This window comes from Ambystoma mexicanum, chromosome 10 (genome assembly GCF_040938575.1).
Source record: "Ambystoma mexicanum isolate Mex_15411 chromosome 10, UKY_AmexF1_1, whole genome shotgun sequence".
Taxonomy (NCBI): domain Eukaryota; kingdom Metazoa; phylum Chordata; class Amphibia; order Caudata; family Ambystomatidae; genus Ambystoma; species Ambystoma mexicanum.
This window is the reverse complement of record NC_090932.1, coordinates 886,423,509-886,446,911: the sequence shown is the minus strand read 5'-3', so window position 1 is coordinate 886,446,911 and position 23,403 is coordinate 886,423,509. Positions and strand designations below refer to the sequence as shown.

Below are 23,403 nucleotides of genomic sequence, written 5' to 3'. Positions count from 1 at the left end.
AGACCCTGGCGCTCATAAGCTAGCTATAACAAGCCCCGCTCAGAGAACAGCGCTGCAGGATGCCGTCAAGAGCTTGAAATTCCGGGCACTTGATCTGGTTCGAACCAAGTCCACAGGACGATCTCCCACCCGAGTCATGTGAGCATGGATATTTTATAATCTCGTGCTGCCCGTCCATGACGCACAGTTCCAGAACTTTCCCTGTGCAAAATATAGGCTGGCTCATGGAAAAAACCCAACTCTGTTAATTTCCACTGCTCCTTCTTCTGAGCCCCTCCCTGGAGCCCATCTGCCAAAGCTCAGGAATGTCTTATCAGTGCCTTCCCAGAGAAATGGAGATTAGCTTGGGGCCATGCAGGGCTACCGTTAGTGAGGCAGAATATTCTAAGGGAAGCAGGGATGTATTAACCCCATCTGCAAGCTCTAAAAGGCATGCACTCATAGCTTAGTGTTTATAGCGCTTAAGACTGGCTATCTAAGCGCTATATAGGTGCCATAATGTTCCAAACACTCCAAAAATGTCCATTAGCTACAGAGCAAGGGCCCCCTCCCTGCCAGTCTATCAACAATGCATAATGTGACCTATCACTCATACTAGGCCTGCATATTCCTTGTAGCTCACTACTGCATAATGGAAGTGCTACAACAGACTAATGTCAGCATTTTTAGCACATACTTTGAATACACTATTGGCTTTCAGCAGCTAATGCTGTCATCTAAAGCCCTGATTGGCAAGGTTGCAATTTTGTGTATCACTACAGTAAGCACACAGAGTAACTGGAACAAGCAGAAGTCAAGCTGGTGGCAAAGAAGTATATACAATGGTGCTACACTGAACAAAAAAGCCCCCGAAAACACTACACTAAGAATACTAAACAATTTAAAGTAACCAAATGCTACAGGTGTAGCAACACCCGACACCTTGCTAATAATTCCAAGTGCCCTATGAAACAGGAACAATGTATGAGCTGCAAGAAAGTTGGTCATTTAATGAAGCACTGCACTTTCAGAAAAAGGCGGGAAGTCAGCATGGTTGCAGCCCCTCTAATCGAAACAGAGGAAGAAGGCTCTGATGGCCCTAGAGTCCTGGCAGTAAGCAACAGGAATATATAATCCAGCTCATACGGTGAAGCCATGATTAACGAGGAGTCAGGCTCCGACCTCACTTTATTGCCTCCTCCCCCGATCTCCATAAAACATCCATTGGTTCAGAGTAACTGCATCTCAAAATGCCTGACATTGAGCCAGAGGCATAGGGGGAACAGGACCACGCTTACTGGATGCACCCGATGTAACTTGACATTTAAAGAGTGGCACGCCGGGTAAAGATTATATGCCATCAATGTGGGTGATCCCATACTGGAATGACATGAACATATGTGTCTAACACCAAAGCTGGATCCATGCAGAAGAGAACAGGTATGCTTAGTGTGTGCTAAATCCATGATGGATATTCTAAAAGACCACAAAAACATATTTGGAAAAGGTTTGGGGCAAGTGAAACAGTATGCAGAAAAAGGTAGTGTTTAAAAAAAGGTGTGATACCAGTGAAACACAAGGTATGACCAGATGCAGTCAGGAAGGAATTACCATAGAGGTCTTGGAAATTACCAGTTGGCCTGGCCCAGTGGTACTAACTATAAAAAGAAGCTGGGAAGCTTTGCTTATGTGTTGACCTGAGAAGCCTCATAAAGAATGTAATTACGGACAACTACCCACTCCAAAACATATTTCATCAACTGCATCAGTATTTCAATGCCTCGTGGACCATATACTCAAGAAGGTCAGCAAAGCAATCTACTTCCATGCATGACAGCCAAATACTTGGTATACATCGTCTCTGGTGAAGGTATAAAATCAAATTATGATCTTGTGCAGCCCATTTGGCAGCCTCTGGCACCTATATACAAGGGCCAGTTCAAGCCATTCAGGGGCCTCTCTGAGTTATACTCCAAGTGTGTCAAAAATATCTCCAGGAGGACAGAGCAGATGGAACAACTATTGAAAAGGGGGTGCAGTTTAAATGGTCAGATAAATGAATGCCTGTGCTCATTTGACCAGATCAAGTAAGACATGATTGATAAGTGCTCATGTATAAAATCCTTTGATAACTAATTGGAACCTAGTGTCACCTTGGATGCCAGCGCATATGCATCGCAGCAACCCTTACCCAGCAGAAGGAACAATATGAACAAATGATGCCATGTGCCTCAAAGTCACGAAAAGAATCAAAGTCCAACTACTCCCTCATAGAAAAGGAGATGCTGCCTTGTGCGTAAGCAGTGCAACACCTCAGGTACTACTTATGGTGGCAAAAACTATGATTACTCACTAATCATAAGCCGCTAGTTCGCATCTGGGTGGCCCACAAGCCTTCGACCCCCCAACACTAGCCAGTCTCATGGCTAAAATAAAAGAACATTCCTTCAAAGTGGGACATATCCCACAGTGGAATAATAAGCAGGCAGACTGTATTTCACGTCTTTCCATACCAAACAAAGGTAAACAAGCAGCATTTTTAAATGATGAATGCATAGTAGCATCCCTAAACGCCTCAGAGAAGAGGGACATGACCATAAGCGAACACGCCTGGATGCATCATCACAAGGAAGACTCAGACATGGACTGGATCAGACCGTTCAGACGGTTCTCGCCTACCCATTGGCCAGAAAAGAGATATCTACCACCTTCACTTCAGCCTTATTGGGAGGTGGTACATCAAATCACAGAATAAGGAAAGTTCATCATGCACACTGACAAGTTTATCCCACCTAGAAGACTGAGGAAACACATTATTCGTAAAGCTCACAAAGGCCATCTAAGAGCTTCACTTGCAAAATAAAGAGGATAGGGAAAGCTACTGGTGGTGTGCGTTGGACAGTGTGACAAATCCCTTGGGGTTGTCACTTCTCCCCAGGAAGGGGGAATATTCCCATGGGGCCAGGGAGGTGAGGCCGCTACTCGATAGTCCCCTGGGGGTGGTACTCAGCGGGAGGATCCCATAGGGGGAGACCCCCTCTACGGGACAAGGGAAGACTATCAAGGGAGAGTGTGGTATATTAACCCCCATGCCGTCATGCATTGCTCATCCAACAACCCTGATAGGGCTCAAGATCCCCCAACCTCTATGACTCCTCTTTCTTCTGTTAGCTACGTCATGCATAGTAACCCTGTCTATCAGGTAGACAGTACTGTGACGAGGAAGAGTGAGGAAAGAGTGACAGGTGGCTCCATAAATACTGACATGAAGAAGAGCAGGGCAATGAAGAGCCCTATGCAGAACCAAGACCAACATACTAGTCAGCCGAAATTCAAAAGATGGCTTACAATCCAAAACATCAAAGGACTCTCCTCAGAGTCAGTCCTGCCCCAGAGGAACATAGAGCTGGAGAGCGAAGGTGCGCAGGGAGAATGTGCTGCAGACCCAGACCTGATGAGAATGGAAACAGTGTACGAGAAGGCTGAATGGATCGAGGACTCACCTGAAGGTGGGAAACCCGACATCCAATGGGGGTAACAAAGCCGTCTGAGTGGTCCAGGCAAGACCCGACATACAGCGAGAAACCACCATGAAGGAGCTGCCGAGAACAGACCGCGGGATCCTAAGGGAAGCCAAAGAAGCTTGCTGGTATTGCAGAGGATCAGGACACCCACGGATCAAGTTAGAAGTTATGCAGAGGGGGTCCGGGAAGGCACTGAGAAGGGCCAGAGGCTGTGACCAGGAGGACATGCAGAAACAGCTTCCTCGTCCGAGTGGGACCAAACAGAGAAACAAAACATGCTGGGTGAGAGAGCACCCCAAAGGAACCAGAAGAGATATGGGGGGTCTGGAACCCAAATGTTGAGAGATTTGGGGTGTTATATAGACAAGAACAGAGACATTATAACATGAAAAGACGGTGTGGGACCCAAAGGATAAAATGTTTGAAGAATCATGCATGCAAGATAATGCTTTGCAGGATAGTGAACCACACCTGAGAAAGAGACATTTGAAACATGACAAAGAGGTCTGGTACCCACATAACGATAAGAGAAGACTGGGGGAGAGAGAGATATCCTTTGGCAAAGGTCAGAAGAAGACCAACAGAAAAGAGAGACATACTTTATTCAAAGTCAAGAGAAGACATGGGGAAGAGAGAGATATCCTTTGGCAAAAGTTGTGAGAAGACCAGAGGATATCATTTCTACTGTTAAAAGAGAGCTTGGAAGAGGCTTGGGGAAGGGAGACACTTTTCCCATCTTGGTGGAACTGAAAAGAGTTGCCTGAGAAAGCCTGGGAAGGGAGAACTTCCCCTATTTGTGTGGAACTATAAAGAAAGGCCTAGTGACAACCAGGGGAAGGAGGATATTCCCCCATCATTTACGAACTGCGTAAAACCATCCAGAAGGAGGGAGCCATCCTTCTGGAGTTAGGGTGAGACCTGCTATATAGTTTTTTTTCTTTTGAAGTGAAAGGGACGGAAATAGGTTTGGGACATTGGACTATTTACTGTTGACAGACATTCTGACATCATCCTTAGTTTTGTCTGAGAGAAGGAAACCCCTCATAATTATAGGGACAGGTGGGGTTCTTCTTTATTTTCTGTTAAATAAATGTTTATGCCACCTTTGTGTCCCAAGTCTACTTCTGCACCCTTACAACAGCCACATTGATCTGATGGTACATAGTTACCACATGTGTGCCAATAGCGACACGCATCTACACACCAGGCAAGCGCCTCTGAGAAGCATCGACATCCCAGATTAGGTTTGGAAAAAAGTGGGGTTAGTTGTATAGGTCACCATGAAAGAATAGATGATAATGACAGCAAGTACAGCATCATGGCGGTGGACTTCATGTCAAAATGGATTGAACTGAAATGTGTTTCTGACATCACCACTAGGTCAGCAAACATGTTCCTGGATGAATTAAGGAGTGACGGCTATCCCTCGAGTTTGTCAAACAACAGAGTGCAATTTACCTCTCATGGCATGCAGAGGTTTCTTAAGCTCAACTACATCAGACAATGCAGGGCAGCATTAACTCATCCTCAGGCCAGTGCCCAAATGAAAAGAGAGAACAGATTCATTTAGGAAAGCCTACAGCTGGCAGATGCTTCAGGAATGGAAAGGAAGAAATCTGTCATGGAATCTATGGCTGCTCACAGAGGTACTCTTAACAACATTACCAGTGTTTCTCTGTTTGAGGTAATGAGAGGCAGAAGGATGAACAATAGACTGATTCCAAAGTGTCTCAGACATCAAGTATAAGCCACACGGTCTGTACCAAAAAATCTAGTACAGAGCTGCCAAGAAGCAGTAGAAAATAGAGGTACTATGCCTGCAATACGATGGTAGCTCCGAAGATACAGTCTAGAGACATAGTAAAGATCAAGTTGAACAGCAAAAACAAGCAAACGCTTCCCAAACACACTAGGCCTGTGCAAAAGGAGGGAACAGGCACTGACTATTTAGTCATAGAAAATGGAAAGAGATAGAACCTGTAAAGGGTAGCTGTATTCAAACAACATGAAGAGCTGGAATCAAGGACAAGAAGAGAAAGTCAGTCAAATGAAGAAGAACGAAGCCATGAACCTCTCAGAGGCATTCTCCCTTTCCTCACCTTCCCCAGAAACTCAATGTCTCCAGAGCTCTAGTCCTCTCTAGGCTGGACTACTGCAACAGCCTCTTCTTCAGTCTTCCTTTATCCTCCTAATCAAGAATAGGACTGCCAGGCTTATCCTCGGCCTCGAGCCGAGGGATCACATCTCTCCAGCCCTAAAATCGCTCCACTGGCTCCTGTTTGTTGCTAGGATCAAGTTCAAGACCGTTTGCATCATCCACAAGGTTTTTGGGGCCTGGCACCCCGTTAGATTCAACTTTCCCTTCCTAAATTCCTCCCTGCTAGAGCCCTTCGGTCTTCTAGCTCCAACTCTCTGCAGATCAGACATTTCTCTAAGCAGAGAGTGGGGGGTCGATCTCTCTCCTCTGCAAGAGAATCCCTCTGGAATGGTCTCCCTGTCGCTCTCAGGCTTGAGGCAGATCTCCTTAAGTTCGGGAAGCTCTGCAAGACCCTCCTTTTCTCTTCATCCTTCCCCCTCCCCTGAAAACACCCCTGTCTAACGCAGTGACTGGCTGCCTGGTTCCTTCTAAGTTCTACAGGGTACCAGCCCCCCATTCAGTCCACCACCCTCACACTTAGCATGTGGACCCTCACCTCCTGCACCCCATGCATGCAATCCCTGGCACTTGTCCTCGTAGCATCCCCTTAGCACTCGCCTAGCACATGTGGCACTCTTCCGCCCATGCCCCCTTTTCACTTTCACTCTCTCCTCCTTACCCTGCACTTCACTTCCCACCCTAGCACTTCACATCTTACGCAGACCGGCACTCCTCGCACTTCTTGTTACTGCACTTGCAGGACAGTTATAGTTATCTTTATCCCTTTTTTGTCTTATGGTGCCTTGAAACACCATTGGCTGTATAGGTGCCTTAGAAATATCCTATAAATAAATAAACTCCCTAGCAGAAGAAACAACCAATGACAAAATCCCACAAAACGCCCAAGCAACCAATATAGCAATCGGAGTACCCAGAGAGGGGGAAGGAAGGAAGTCCAGGTGAACAAAATTATGACAATCCAGTCAATACAGCTTAGGTGCCTCAACACTTCCAATGACCCAAAATGAGCAAAATGACCCCAGCGCATTTAAGTGACTACAAACTATATTCAGTTCTTTATTGTTCTTACAGAGAAATGTGGAGTATATTCTTCTCTCGCTGTCCGACCCCCAACGTTGTGTACTGAATGGTGTAAGGAAGGCATGGTATCAACAGTAAGACAGACACAAATGACCACAGTTCAAGGGTGTTTATTGAACTTTCACAAGGGTGTGATAAAGGGCTATCTAAACCAAAATCTACAGATGGGAGCAAGCTATGACCATCAAATAATAATAATGCCATCCTAGTGGAGCCTTGTCAAACTAAAAGGGCCTATGCTAAAAACCTATTGCCAATCCTTACCACTCATTTTCAAATAGTGCGGGGTAATGTTCATGAAAAAGAAAGAAGTGTTCACAAAACGATATATCAGGATGTTTGGGCCGTTGGCCTCCCTCCCCACATTTTCAGAACGGGGCAAGGCGGTTAACTCGAGCAAAGCACACACTCTGACTTCTACGGCACAAGGCTTCAGTTCCATTACCAATATCAGGACCTTCTGTGTCCAAGTCTCTTAACTTCTTGAAAATCTCTTGATTCAGAGGGCCTGATGTACAAAACAAGATGCAAAAGTTATTTTTACTAGTATTCATTTTGGGTGTTCACCCTGCGGCTCCCTCACCCTGGCTCAGATCTATTTAAAACAAAATGTCAACGTTGGATCCCCCTCTTCCAGGCTCATATCCCCTTATTACAATGTTCAGACAATATTCTTTCTCTCATGGTTCACCCCAGATCTCCCTCAGGCGGGCTCAGATCCCCTTCTTTTACCCACTTAGTCTCCCTCAGCCAGGCGCGGACCAATTGCAGTGTACATTAAACTATCAAAGACTTTTGAATGTGCATAGGGTTTAGCTTGACCCATTGCAGGACCACTTCGATCTCAAGATTCCCTCTTCACACACTTAGCATCAGTTGGATACCTAACAGAGACTTCAAATGAGCACCCATTTGGCGCCGGACCACTCTGTGTCTAGAGTGTCTTTTCTTGGCCTCCCAAAGTTCAGTCACTCCTTTGGTTTCCAATTATATTCGCGTCGCTTGTCACATATGTCTCACACACTGTTCTCTTTAGATTTCTTCATACAATGTTGCCGCTTGCAACCTTGGTTCAAACACCGGCTATTTTGGCATCAGTCTCTCTGACTCACCAGCTGTGCTGTCTTTACTGATGCTGCTTTCTTGTAGGAGCCGTATAGTACCACGGCGGCAATCGCTCCTCCCCGCCTTGGTTATCGACACGGGAGAGCCCCGGGTACCTCCGACACACCGTGCAGGTTTGATCAGCTTTAGTTCCTGGTCTTAGGTTTCTTACTTTCCAAGGTTCACAAATGTAATGGTCTGAAAAGGTCAAGGGCACTTCCCTCCATGCAACCCTCTCTGGTCTTGCTGTCCTTCTCCTCGTATTAAACTGTCTGGCAGGAATCAAGGGTGCCCACTCCCCTGTGCAAGTACAAGTACCTGCAACAGATCCCAAGCAAAGCCTGCGCTTCATTTACTTCGCTCACAGCTTCAGTTGCGTTCCCCGTTCCTGGTACGTTACAGATTGCCATGGAATCGGGGAACCCATAGAACATCATACCGTGTACACGGAAGATATCCATGGAGACGGAGAACGCGTGCCACGTCATGCCTCATCCCCAGAAGACATTCTCCAATCACGGGTCGCGTTGCATCATGACGCGCTACCCTCGGCATATAACCGCCTCCTACCTTCATCCGGGGCTTCTGATTGAAGTTTCAGGACATTGTTTTGCTTCGTCCTCGTTCCTCGCCAGCAATTCCTTGCCTGTTCCTTTCCCGGACCTGTTTCTGCTTCGCGCCCTGTTTTAGTTCTATTGTTCCATCTACTACCTTGTTCTATGGACTTTTTGTCCCCTATTTTCGAATTGCTCAAGTTTGCAAACTGAGTCTCCTGAACCATGTGTTCCCTGTTCAGCCCTCCTAGTCCCTCTTTGTTCCTTCTTACGTTGCTGATTTCATCCTCCCTGCTGACATTATCCTGGACTGCTAATGGACTCCTCCTGCCTTATGCTTGGTACCTACACTGCAAGCACATTGCCAGACCCGGATTGCCTAACGGACTCCTATTGCCTAACATTTAGTACTTTCACTGCAAGCACTTTGCCAGACCCGGATTGTCTAACGCACTCCTATTGCCTAACGTTTGGTACTTTCACTGCACGCACATTGCCAGACCCAGATTGCCTAACGGATTGCTTCTTTGTTGCTCTACTATCATTGTGTTCACAAGGCACTAGGACTAGAGACGCTGTACAGTAAGTGCCTTAGGCGTCCTCGTGCCGTTGTGATAGGTTTGAGACTTGGGAACCACCAGGCGTCCTTGTGCCGTCGGGGTGGGTTTCCTTGGATACTGGATCCCTTCCATCAAGAGGAACTGCCGGAACCACCAAGAACACTTTGGCTCCCATCTGCAGTAGAAACTGGTAAAAGCTCTGCCTTTATCTCTTGTCTTAGCCCTATCTGTATCATATAGTGATCTTCTGGTATTCCTTTTAGAACCAATTTTGGCTCAAGGAGATATACAAGCAACACCCAAAACTGACCTGCACCTTCCTGGAAAACAACAAGGTGGGTCAACTAGAGTGAGCTCTTCACTGTCTTGCCAATCTTGTACCTCTTATTGACATTGTGTATTGTTTCCCTGCAGCCAGTGAATCGTGGGTGGTCTCCTCTTCCAACTGCTCGATCTCTTTGCCTGTTTCTTTTTTTAACAGCAGTGAGGTATAACAGGGGGAAGAATTCTTCTTCTACTGTTCAGCTTTCTAAATTACATCACTCCCTGACAAGAACATCCGGGTGGTCTTGGGTTCATGACACTGCCATCTTGAAACTACTGTTTCCTCGTGTGCTTTGGCTTGCTCAGAGTGTGCTTTCGTGCTCCACCATTTATCCGTGTGGGGAAGTGTGATGGAAGTCAGGTGTGATTAATGATCAGTAATTGCCTGACCTTGCCTGACCATTGTATTGGGACATGTCAGGTATACGGCTCAGGTGTTAGTCTATTGTCGCTCATGGTGAGCTGTCCGTGAGAAGGTGTTTGTGTCGGGAGGTGGGGTTGAGTTCCTAGGTATCCTACCTGGTAGAATGGGGAAACAGTTTCCAGGGAAGGGGATACCGTATCTCACCATCTGGTGTCCCGCTTCCACGCCCGGAAAACCCCTCATCCAGGTGATCCTAGACTAGCTTAGCTTAGCAAAGGTGGCCTTGTGAGCTTTCTTTTTTGGCTTCACTGTCATGAGTTGCCAGAAATAGAGTCTCAGTAGACACTCCTGGTCTGTGCAGATGTGTTATTAGTCTGCCTTCCATATTGTGAAAATCCCCACCATAGTGGTCTAAAAGCGCCAATATCTTGTCCATGTTGTGGAGAATTAGGACACCGCCCAGAGTGTCAACCAGACTGCAGTTTGTGGGATAAAAAGGAGAAGGGGTAAAGGAGGAATAAAGGGCAGAGTGGAGGAAAGAGGGGGAACAAGACGGACTTGAGTCACAACAACAGAGAGACATACAAGAGGATGAGTGTTAGTGGTCGCAGGTATGTATGTAAAGTTGTGAATGTTCAGCCCAGAAAAGATAGGTCTGGTAAAGGATTGAGATATGTCCTTATTGGCAGTCTTCATGTATGGTGGTTAACAGTAAAATGTGTTGACGAAATCGGTTTGAATAGAGTTGTGTATATGTGATGCTGCAGAGATGTGCGCAAGAGTTCCAATGAGTTGTGGGGGCTAATCAAACCCAAGATTTATAAACCCTTTTTGGGGAGAGTTCTAGGGATATGGTAATACCTAGCCCACTGACAGATATGTCTGAGCGACGAGCTGGCTGTTATTTTTATTATTATTATGCTATTTATTTAGCGTGGACCTAGCTTCGAGAAGCAACAGAGCACTTTACAGAGGTATACAACAGTACAGATGCATAACAGAGCACATTTCAGATGTAAAAACAGAACAGATATACAGCGGTGGGTGGGATCAGAGGAGGGGTACAGCTGTACAGGGTGGCGAGGAGGAGAGGAGCGGATGGCGTCTAGTGAGTCAGGTGGCCGGGGGCGACGTGATGGCTGTGTGCTGAACCTATATTCGGGACACAAAATGAAAATATGGCAAAGAATACCCCCCACCCTGAGCCATAACAGGATTGCCTCGGGCGTAGTAGACGGAGTGAATGTCATATATCCATGCATATGCACCAGTCCCATACCCTTATGGGGCCAACATAGACCCTGAGATGAAAAACCTGAACAGAGCAATACCTGAAAGAAAGATTCTAACAGATAATCACAAAATATTGAAGCAATCCAGCTAGTATAAATTACTGACTATAAGAAGGCGAATCTATATGAACTCCAACTTGGCAACCACTCCTTTCAACACTATTCCTAAAAAAACAGCAGATATACAACAGGTGCACCCCTTTGCATCGTTTTTTATTGAAATCAAAATGTTGGCATACTTTCCTAAAACACACATTATTTAGTGTTTAAAACCCTACGACTAAGGAAGAGGTTGGATGAATCAAATGGAGACTGCCTACTTCAGTTGCTAACCATCATTTGTGGCACGCGAGGTCATCCTAACCTAGGGGTCTGCAACCTTTGGCTTTCCGGATGTTTTGGACTGCACTCCCATGATCCCTCAACCATTAACTATGCTGGCTAGCGCTGTTGGGAATTGTAGTCCAAAACATCAGGCGAGACAATATCAGTTTGCTCAAAACCACACTGTGCACCAGGGATGCATGTAGATGCCACAGCCTTGAACGGAGTTTGCATGACAGTCATTCACTTTCAGCACTTGCTCAGAGGCATTCTTGCTGTAGATCATAGCTAAGCACAGACTTAGACTTCCATGAAATGTGCAACCATTTACTGGACACATGACTTATTCCACTGGCTACTGACACTTTGAGAACAACGGGAACTGAAGAACTACGGGCAAGCTTCAATGACATGTACATTTATACCACACATGCTATGCAGAAGCAAGGAAGGGGTTGAAAAGATGGTACCCCAAACCAAATGTCAGACTAATGTGGTAGTTTATGGCCAGATGGGTCCTAAAGGGTTGCTTGTAGAATAAAGGTCTCACTGAAGCACAAGTGACGCAGGAAATTGCAGAAAGTTTCCTGGATCAACCCCCTATCATTGTGTCAGTCAACAACTATCTTTAACAAAGACATTGGGCCGCAGTACAAGTTTGGCAGTGCAGGAAATAACTGGTGGGTGTTGCATTACTGCCTCTTTTTTGGCAGTAAAGGAATTTCCACGATTTTTATCAAACAACCAAACTACAAGTTTGACCTTAAAGTGGAGAATTTCCCAGCAGCATCATGCTGGCGATACATCCGTCATTTAAAGGTAAAGAATCAGCAGAATCACTGCGTCAGAATTGCCACTTGTGGTAATTGTTATGAAGAGGCATGGGAAGGCAGGTAAATTGTATAATAGTATTTATTATGGATTCTCAAGAGGGAAGAAGACCCCAAGCACTCAGAGGCTCCTTTCCCTTCAGCAACTTTTCTCCAACTGACAACATTAGAACACATTCAAGAGATGCAGCAATCAACATTCTATGACATCACATAGGGATGATGCATCATGTGGTCCTTACAAATACATTTCAGACAGGGAGGCTGCCTGCTCTAAAGAATTGCATCACAACACATCTTCCCCCTTTTTTTTTAACTCACAATTATCATTTCACTAAATTATTTTCAACTAAACGATAATCTACATACAACTTAACTTTAACTCTTTCTCCGACTCCCATCTCACACATGACCTCTTTTCACAGTTGCAATTCTATCTTTATTCCACACTTGTCCTCCAGTTACGCGTACAGCCCCCTTCATTATTGCCACAACTCTGACAGGATCCGAATAAAGAGAGTCCTCCTTCTTCTTGATGAAACCCTTCTTTATCCTGACCCAATCTCCACACTCCACCCGTAACTCTTTCCTTCCTCTTCTCAAGTTTTCACGCATGACCCATTTTGACTTCTTCTTCTCCAATGACTTTCTCACCTCATCCACAACCAGATCCGTCTCCCTACTCCTACCAAACCATGGTGGACACACCATGGAATACGGCTTCCTGCCCCTCATGAGCTCAAATGGGCACAAACCGGTTGTAGAGTGTGGCGCCATCCTCAAAGCCCACATCCTGTTTTGTATCATGGCTAACTTATCCAAACCACGCTCCTCTCCCATACGTACACTCTCCATCACACATCTGTTCATCCTTTCAACCACTCCATTTAACTCGGGATGATACAATGAAGTCTTTTTGTGACCAACTCCAAACTTCCTTAGATAATTGGTCAAGCTTCTCCATATAAACTGGGGACCGTTGTCCGTCAATATGCTTTCGGGAAACCCTTCATTTGCAAACATTTCCTGCAACACTTTTATCATACTCTCTCCAGTGATGTCTCTTACCATTTTAAAATCCACCCATCTGGAAAACAAAGAATAGCATCACAACAGTAATTCTGCTGATATCCCCATGGAGTACTATCATGGACTCAAAAATGGGGAGTGACATCGCCCTACCACCACTTGTAATCCCCTGGTAAACCCACAGAGCCAAGTGGCAGTAATACTAAATGAGTTTGGTGTAATTTGGTAGATTTACCTCAGAATTACCACCAAACTCGTAATGAGGTGAATTATTTTTGCTCAATGACAGTGCTTCCATGCCAGTCTCTGCTTCAAAGACAGTGTTTGCAACTTTCCAAACAAAAATAGGTTTAGGGCGCACTAACAGTGCAACATGTCATGTTGTTAATGTTAATGGTCACACTGAATATAGTGGTACCAACAACTGCCTTTTTTGTCACAAAATCTAACTCTTGTCCGACCATCTAATTTGGATGATGCAATTGACCCCCAAATAAGAATTCAATATTAATATGCAGTGGTTGCATTTTGCAAAATGCCCTTCTATGTGCTTGTATCATTTCATGAACATTCTGTCTGAGCAGATGCGCCTCCTGTGTTGGAATGTCATCACGCTCCCACAATAAGATTTCTAGCTCTTAGTGGTCAATTATGTGCAGTGCTCCTCTACCTGTGGTGCTGGGTGGCATATACGCTTTTGAAGCTATGCCTCCTGTATATGGGCCTATGCACCCCAGCATGCTCTTTTAATTGAGCATTTGTGGAGCTCTAGTCTTCAGAGAGCAAGTCTGGCCGTAATCTCCCGAGACTTCGTCTGCACGAGCGGAAGGGGCAGCAAAACACAGAAGAGAGTGAGCGGACGCAGGAGGTGAGTAGTCGCAAGCGTGGCGCTCCGCCTGCTCACAGGGGGTAATATGTACTAACCTGCAGAGCCACATATTTGTATATATATATGTAGTGAACCCAATATTTATACACAAGACTACATGATATAAGAGAATTAATTCATCTCTCTATTATGTACCCAGTTCTTTCTGCAGATAAAAGCTTCCTGATTCAATACTGAGTGAGGTGCATCGTTGCCAGGCCACAACATAATGCACCAGGTAGGCCAGTGATTCCACGGCCCGAGTGGGAGCCACTATTTACTACATATGTGGATGCCGTGGGAGGGCCAGACCACGCCCCAGGAAGGAAGAAGGCCATGCTGCTGAATGCGATGGGGGTGCAAAGGCAGAGAATATTTGCCAGAGTGAAGCCTGAACCCATCGATGATGGGAAAGATGATGCACATAAGGAAGCTATCAGGAGGATGGTTAAGAGATTCTAAAGGAAAGAGAACACTGTACTACACAGAATATGGTTTTACACCAGGAAGCAGGAGAGTACTGAGTCTAAGTCACAAGACAGCGAGAAATGGCAGCATTATGTGAGTTTGTGGACAAACCAGAAAATATGATATGCGACATGCTGGTGGTGTACATGAATAGCAGGAAGGTGTAAGACAAGTGTAGACTAGAAAAAGAACTACAGTTAGACAAAGCCATTCAGATTGCCACAGCGGCAGAGGAGACTACACGTAGATGCAAAGGAATGTCGGGAAGTTTGCAGAGCGTTGAGGTGCACGCCCTTCAGTATCGAGGGAACAGAGGAAGGCCAGTGAATGACGCCAGAGAAGACAGAGACAAACCGAGAGAACCTCTGAGATGACACAGATGTACTAGCACTCAACATCTATCTCGCAAATGATCAGGCATGTCCAGCCAGAGGCAAAGGGTGCACCAGCTGCAAGAGAATCAGATACTTTTCTACGGCATGTTACTGTATAAGAAGGAAAGTAACCTCTGTAGAAGTAAACGAAAACACCGTGGAAGTGTTGTCGTCCGAAGATGATCAACCCGAACAGTATGAAAGCCATAAGAGAGAAACCTCTCTGCCTGAATAAAGTGGGTGGAAATGAAACCAGAGTGATGGCGATTCGGGTCGGATTTGACCGTATATTGCCCATTCGCACCTACAAAGAGATGGTGTGAAAGCACGAAGTAGAGGTTTGAAAGACGAATCACTGATCCAAAGTATTTGGAGGTGCTGCATTATGCATGCTGGAGTACATAAAAGGAAGCATATAGTTTAAAGGCAGAATGAGTGTATTCTCAGAACAGGGGCCAGTAGTGCTTAGGTGGGACAACCATGCGAAACTGAATATCAAGATGAATCCCATAGAGATCAAATCCTTTCCAAAAGAGCAGGAGGAGCATTGGTATCTGCATAGGCCTGCGCAGCCTCAATTTGGAGATAATCACTGACAGTTACCCGTTACCGAGTATTAATGAGTTGATCTTGAAGATGAAGGAGGCAAAGTACTTTTTGAAATCGGACATGCGTAACACACATCATCAAATAAGTTTACATAAAGAGTGCAGTGCGGCCTACACTCAGCCACTTTAATGTTTCAGGTAATGATGGACTCTTTACTGTGCAATATAGGAAATGTATCATACTTCCAGGATGATATCCTCGTTTATGCTGAGGATGAAGAGACCCATGATGTTGTATTGAGGCTGCATTTGAAAATGTAAAGAAAATGATAGTGGAAGCCCTGTGTCGCCGCCATTTGAACCCATTATAGAAGACCTACATCACCACATATGTGAATGTCAATGGGCTGGGAGTGACTCTCTCATAGACGAGATGGGACTTTGAGCATGTTCTAGTGTTTACTTCCAAGGCACTGTCTAAGGCGGAGAAAAGCTATTAAACTAGCGAGAAGGAGATACTTGTGTGCGCGTCGGCAGTGAGTACTTCAGAGCTTATGTATGGGGAACCACATTTTATCTGGTTAGGGATCACAAGCCCCCGGTAGCATGCTGGGCCCAGGGGGCCTAGAGAAATCCACTCCACAACTCACACACATAGCAGCCAAACTACAGGAGTATCCATGTGAAATAATGCACATTCCTGGATGGAACAGCTTGCATGCTGATTGCATGTCACGCCTGCCTGAACAAACGGCAAAGGAAACACATTCCTGGTAGACAAGTCTTTAGTGGTGTCAGTCAGCAATTTAAGGAGCAAGGTGTTTATGGAAATGAGTGAGTGACGTTGGTTAGAAGAATCGGTCAAAGATGAATCAGTGCTGATGCGGACAAAATAGGTAAAGAATGGATGGCTAGTTGAAAGGGTGATTCCAGAAGGCCTGCAACCTTGCTGGTAACTAGCAGAACTTATACAAAACAGAAGGGCTTACTATTCAGGAGGGACCAATTGATACCCCTATGGCGTTAAGAAAAATGATACTATACAGGGCCCATTCAGGGCAATTAGGAAGCAACATGACAAGACGCAGAGTAGGAGAAGCACACCGGTGTCCCTGCATGGACAAGAATATAAAGGATATGATGGAAAGATGTCACAAGTGTTTAAACAGCGACAATAGGATGAAAGTGAGGCAGGCACCTCTCGTCCCCACAGAGATCCCATAGGGTGTATGGCAGAAGTTGGGGTTGGACTTCATAGTCCCCTCGGAAGCCATTAATTCCAATCACAGGTATGGACTATTAATTGTAAACTTATTGAAGTGGGTAGAGACTGAATTTGCACCTGATATCGCCACGAGGGGATTGATTGACATCCTCAGGTTATTATTTCAAAGAGCAGGACTACCCAAAGAAATAGTGACCAACAACAGAGTCTAATTGACATCGACTGAGATGGCCAAATTCATTTGCGACAACAGCATAAGACAGATCAAGGTAGCCTTATATCACCCTCAAGCCAATGGGCTAGTGGAAAGAGCAAATTGTTCCATAAAGGGAGCCATTCAGCTAGCCATAATATCAGGTATGGACCAGCACAAAATGGTGAAAGAGGCAATGGCTGCTCTAAGACTTACTCCCAGTGGAGCCACCATGGTGTCACCATTCTGAATGCTGAAAGGCAGGAGAGCTGTGTCTATGTCAGTGACCCTATGGCTGTGCAGGGTAAGAGAGTATGACAAAGTAAACACGGAAGAAGCGGTGTGGAGGATGAAGAAAAGTAAAGTTCACATAAACAAATGACATGACAACGAAACTTTACAAAGAAAGTATATGGCCCATCAGATCGATCCTGCAAAGTTTGGTGAGGTTTCGTCAAGGGGTTGTGGGGGGTGCAAAGTTGTAGGGGGGGGTCCCAAAATGTGTGGGTTTTCCCATAGACACAATGGAATTATTTTTTTGCTCAAGCCTACAGCCCAAACCGCTTGACGGATTTTCACCAAATTTGCAGCAGCCATGGCGGTTTGGTCCCGAAAGCATGCTTTGGTAATTTTGGTGTAAATTCGTCCAGTATTTTTTTTTAAAACGACCATAAAGTAGGTCAAAAAGAATTTGTGATATATGGGTTCGGTCCATGGACTCACTTTCCTGTTCCGTCCGCGGACGGGCCTCCGGTTTGCAGAGGGGCTGACGTGAGGTCCCCGAACAGCGGACACGCCCGCTGATTGATGGTGAAAAGCGTGAAGTGCGTTTGATTTTTGGAACGGCCCGCCATGTTGGATTCGCGGACATCCGCTGGTGTCCGCGAACATTGCGGTAAAGGCATATTGAAAAACACAACATTGCACTTATCAAGCAATCTTTGGGGAGGTGAGGGGTGATGAGGATGGGATGGGATATGGCCTGAAAAAGACAAAAAACAGGCATTTTCCTTCTCTGATGTCCGCAAACAGTCTGGGCATTCCTGTAATGTCCGCAAACATCTTAGATGTTCGGGGGCATCTATGCATATTTGTGCATTACAGCGTTGGTGAAAAGCAGTTTTTGGATGGCTTATAACTTTGGCGCCACTCAGTGAAACTGCATGACAATTTGGGATTTCATTTCAGACCTGATTCTGAATGGTTTCGGAAAGTATGGTGTTGTTTTGTCAAGAGGGAACACAGTTAGAGGGGGGGTCCCAAAATATTGTAAAGGCTTATAAATGTGGTGCCATTTGACGATTCTGCACGAAAACTTGTAAAAGGATTTTAGATCTATATATATATGTTTTTGCAAAGTCTGGTGGGATATTGTCAAGATGGGGCAAAATTAGAGAGGGGGCTCAAAATATTGTAAAGGCTTATAAATGTGGTGCCATTTGACAGATCTGCACAAAAGTTTGCAAAAAAGATTTTAGATCTAGATATACATGTTTTTGCAAGGTTTGGTGGGATTTTGTCAAGAGGGGGCTAAAGTAGAGGGGGGTCACAACATTTTTGGATGGCTTTTTGATTTTGGTTGGCGTTTGACAAATGTGGACAAAGGTTTTCAGAAAGATTATAGACCCAACCTTGAATTTTTGCGCAAAGTCTGAATGAATTTTGTCAAGTGGGGCTAAGTTATATGACTATTGTATGTACGTATATTTTGACACTTTTGAAAAAATATTTTTTTTACAAGTCTCATAATGTAGCTACAAAAAATAGTGATATTCCTTCCTGGAGGGAGAAAAATCATTTTTTTAGCACACAGGTTACCGCTTTGGCAACCCGGGGTGCTAATGGCCTTCATCCCCTATTGCAAGGGCTGGAATGGGGGATAACGGTTGAGAGCCCTCGCTTGGGCCGATAACTTGGGCTGGCAGACTGTTATCCCTGTTCCAGTCCCTGTAATAGGGGATGACAAATGACAAAGACTATTTCCTGGAGAAAAAGGTTTGCATTTGAGCTAATTTGCATCTCCACAATGCCTTGCTGTTGTGGCTCAGAACTAGAGGTGAACTTCCAGCGATAGTTACTAGGTGGTGTTGTGAAATGTGTGACTGGGCACAAATGGACTTTCCAACTTTCACATTTCAGGTGAAAGTTTTTTTTTCAAACCTTTTTAAACCCACCATAACTTTCTTGGTGTTGTGAAAACATGGCCAAATGCTCCAACCACAAGACTGTTAGGACTATACTGCACTGATGATACCAGGTATGTAGTTGTCCTGGCAGCCTTTCAAATGTGTGTCTTGGGTTGATTAAGCTATGTATAAAGTAGCACTGTCCTCTTAGACAAAGACAATTTCCTGGAGAAAAAGGTTTGCATTTGGGCTATTGTGCATACACACAATTCCTTGCTTTTGTGGCTCAGAATTGGAGGTGAAATTCCAGCAATGGCTACTAGGTGGCGGTGTGGAATGTGTGACTGGGCTCAAATTGACTTTCCTACTTTCACATTTGAGGTGAAAAAGTTTTTTTTTTTTAAACCCACCTAAAGGTCAGGTAACCCACTAACCAATATAAGCTCAAACTCTGCATACTTATCTCACTCAAAAAACTCACACAACCATCTCTCGCACAACAAGCCGCACGCACTTCACAACACTGCAACAACACATAAGCCGGAGCAACAGCACACGCAGACTGACACCGATCCAATACCCGCACCAAAGCTCAACACCCGGTGTATACCGAGTTGAAGCTGCCAACAGAACACCACTCCTCTCACTATCCTACTTCCTCTTCACCTTACTAACCCATACCACCTTATTGTTTACAGATCCGCCAGAGCGCCTGGGGACCAATTCCGTTGGTGACGGTGCGTGGTACAAATACCTTTAACATTTAACATTTAACATTTAACATAACGTTCTTGGTGTTGTGAAAATATATAATATATATGGTGCCTGGTACCTTTTGGAGATCCTTGACTAAACGCTAAGAGGACATTTGCTCTTTTGTAGCTGCTCTTTGGACTGCATTCAATTTCCCTATACTACGGTACTAAGGTTCTTCTCACATATACACACAAATCACTGAAAAACTTTGTTAAAGAGACATTATTAAGTTGCACAAATGAAAACCTATGAAATTCACTGAACAAAATGTTGTTAATGGGATGCTATGGTTAAATTGCACTAACAAAAACCTATGGAATTCATTGAAAAAAACGTTATCAAAGTGACTTTATGGTTGCAAGGTAAAATCGGAAAAAATGAAGAAATTTGCTAGCGATTGCAGTAAGTGATTCCTCTTCACCAGTAGTGGTAATGAAATAAAGAATTTCACACTTCATCCACCTGTAGAAAGCCAGAGCAGAACGCAAGCAACACTCGCAAGTGCAAACGTTCACTAGAGGCAGGAGCAGAGTACCCTCACACAGCCATTCCAATCAATGGGCGTCACCCTCATAAAGCTGGAAGAGTGTTTCTGAAGACTTCTGAAATAGAAATGTAATTCTTTGTACTGGCATCCCTCCACCAGATGAACGTTGATTTCATGTCTACTTAAACAAGTATACTTCTTCAGTGGTTAAGCAAAACGTGTCCCTGCAATGGAGGCAAGCCTTGTTTTGTAGGTGATGTTGCCGCATTTGTTTGCAATTCAGTGAAATTGCTCATGTTTCTTGACTACCCTCTTGTGATGTAATTCACCTCTCCAATTCATGAGCACTCTCCAATTCATGAGTCAGGTCACCTTTGTCCTACCATATGTTCTGCCTCCCATTCCAACTACCTGAAATGGCTTTCCTTTTCTCCTCCTACAAGTCGACTACTCCTCCGCTTTCCAAATTGGGCATCCAAACCTCTTTCTCCTGTCCTAGATCATCCTCTTATGTTAGATTATCTGTTGAATTTCCTAACACATTCCCTTGGTCACCTTACCACTGGTCAACCTTTTCCTGCTTTAACGTATATTTGAATCCTCCTGATGCCACTACTACTAGGCTGTGTGTCCAACCTCTCTCCATATGTTCATGCATGTGTTTTATTTGACTCCACGCCAACATTGGATCCTATCCATCTGCTATTGCATGCCACTTTTACTCCCACATCCTCTTTCTCTTGCTTTAATGTGTCTGCTCCCTGTAGACAATTTCTAATTTCATTGTATTTTAAATGCAGGTGGTGAATTGACCCACATTGAATGGTGTCCTTCTGATTCAGGTTCAGTTCTCTCGCCGACACAACATAAGCGTCATCATCATTTGCCCAGATAGCTGCAGCACAGTCTTGCACTTTGTGACTTGCCCCACTGCTGACCACCAAATCACAGAAGTTAGGACAGCATTGATGACATCTGCCTTTCATCGAGGGATCTTCACCAAAGCAATATGGCTCCTAGAATGTGCTGGAACCACAACGTCTTCATGCTCGTGACAAACCACATACACATTCTGGAGCAGAAAACAGGAGGGGCATGGAAAACATCTTCTAACACATGGAGCCAATAGTGGAGGCTCTCTTTCCTACTTTCTACATAGAGTATGACTGGGGATGTTCTGGAGCCATGATCCTACAAGCCCTGATTGGACACGCCAACAGAATATCAACCCATTTGAAAGAATATTATACCGAGAATGCATTGCTTTGGGTTACTGTGCAGTTTGTGTCGTGCAAGGATCATATTCAACTTCTGTCAGAAGCATTTGTTCATTTACTATCAGTGACTCACATGCATAAATCCTGACCAAGCCATAGGAAACAACATTTGAAATTCCCAATGATAACCCCATGAACTGAGGTCAGACCTGGTATATGCAGAGCTGTGCTCTATTGTATTTGTCTGCCAATTATTGACCTTGTTTCTTAGTGTTTTTCCTCTATAGCATGTCAGATACAAAATCAGAACTGTGAATATCTGTCAAGATCTAGTGGAGGAATTATGTTAGCTATTGTTATACAAAAATGTGTTGTAATAGAGCTTTTAATGTACTTTTCTTGTGTTGTTATGTATTCGGATGAAGGAGTTGAGAATACAATTTATAAATTAGCACCATAGGTTGCGCAAATTATATAAAACAATGATTCATAACAAGGCATCTATCTTGAAATGTATTGTGTGTGTCTGAAAAAAACTGAATAGGACATAAAGGGAATTGACACCCAATATAGATTTTCAAGCGCATAGCCTTATTCTCAGGAGCATTTGTTTGCTGACCTTGAGACACATACAAAATAATGTGTTTCTTTACTGTTGCGAATAAAACTCACATTTCACTAGTACGATCAGCCATCTTTATTTTAATAAGATTCATAAATGTTTTGTAGTAGTCCTTACCAACATTTTGGAGATAAACTGGTGTCACATTACTATAGGCTATGCATGCTTATCATATAATGTATCTGTAAAGCACAGATATAGTATCTCTCATGTGGCTTCTTGGGGTTCCACACCGAACATGAACAAAAACAAACCAGAAAGGAAAAGTACCCAGACAGAAATTCTGAATGATTTAGTCTCTTCCAAGAGAAGCAATGATCCGCCTGAGAGGCAAACGCCAGACCTAGGATATTCCAAAGGGCGTTTATATGCATAGAAAAAGGCCCTGCTTCAAATTCTCTGCCTCTTAACATTGCTAAGGAGAGGTGACAATGTTGGATAAACACTGTCCACACAGCTAACTATCGGAGCATTGCATTGCCACTCAGAGTTCTAGGCAATGGGGTCTGTTCATATTGGTTCAAAACATGCTTGCCGTACCTGAACGCCCCGCTGTAGTCATAGTATCTCTCCTGCTGGTTCATTTGGCATTGGGTTTCAGTGGATGATCCATGGCAGAGTCCACACAGAGTCCCAGAGTACATTGTCTTGTTGGCTCCAGGAACACAACTCTGACTAAAAAAGTCAGACGCGGCTGAAAAGGGAAAGGTAGGATTTCTGTGAAAAGGGTTTGGGCACAGACTGTAGCATGAAGTGACATATTTGCTTAGAAACAATGTTGACCTCTATGAGATTGTGTTCTGTGTACTATGCAAACTGGATCTAAAAGACGTACTTATGTGGCACATTCTATTCATATATGATTTGTCCTAGGTAGTTGTCTAACCAAAAAAGGCTGAGTAAACCTTCCCTTCGCTCCCTCCTTCACTATTTACTATGTATCCCACAGTCTAGTTGCAGAGAGAGCCGGTGTGTTTTAGCTAAATTGGCGATATACACATTGTCACAGACATACATATGTACATATAATGGCAGGACATGTTGGGAGTTTCTGATTTGAACGCTGTTCAAAATAGGAACATGTTTTCCTGGAGAAAATGACCTGTAACCTAAACCCATTTGCTCGAGCTCCTTTATGGGTGTGGTGCAAATGACTTAGCCCTCTCCGGCCTACTCATTCGTGATGAATTAAAATTTCAGAGCTGGACATGTAGGCACAAGAGTTGAGGTTTTTGCCACTGGCACATTTTGTCTTTCCACTGCTACCTAATTGTAGCATATATTCAAGTGTTTATTTCCATGAATCCCCATAAATCTGTACACTTCTTTGTAATTGTGTCCATATCGTTTTACTCTGTTACTGCACCTCTCAGTAATGTTCTTTCTGATGGGTTAAT

General features: G+C 44.4%; 1 protein-coding gene across 1 annotated transcript in view; it reads right to left on the bottom strand.

Annotated features, from left to right (window-relative positions):
* Positions 1–23,403, bottom strand: part of MELTF (melanotransferrin) — a 421,114-nt gene that overhangs the window by 236,832 nt on the left and 160,879 nt on the right. Inside the window, exon 5 of the mRNA XM_069618617.1 lies at positions 22,547–22,700. Within this exon, the coding sequence (XP_069474718.1) occupies positions 22,547–22,700 (154 nt within the window). The remainder of the gene's footprint in view (positions 1–22,546; positions 22,701–23,403) is intronic.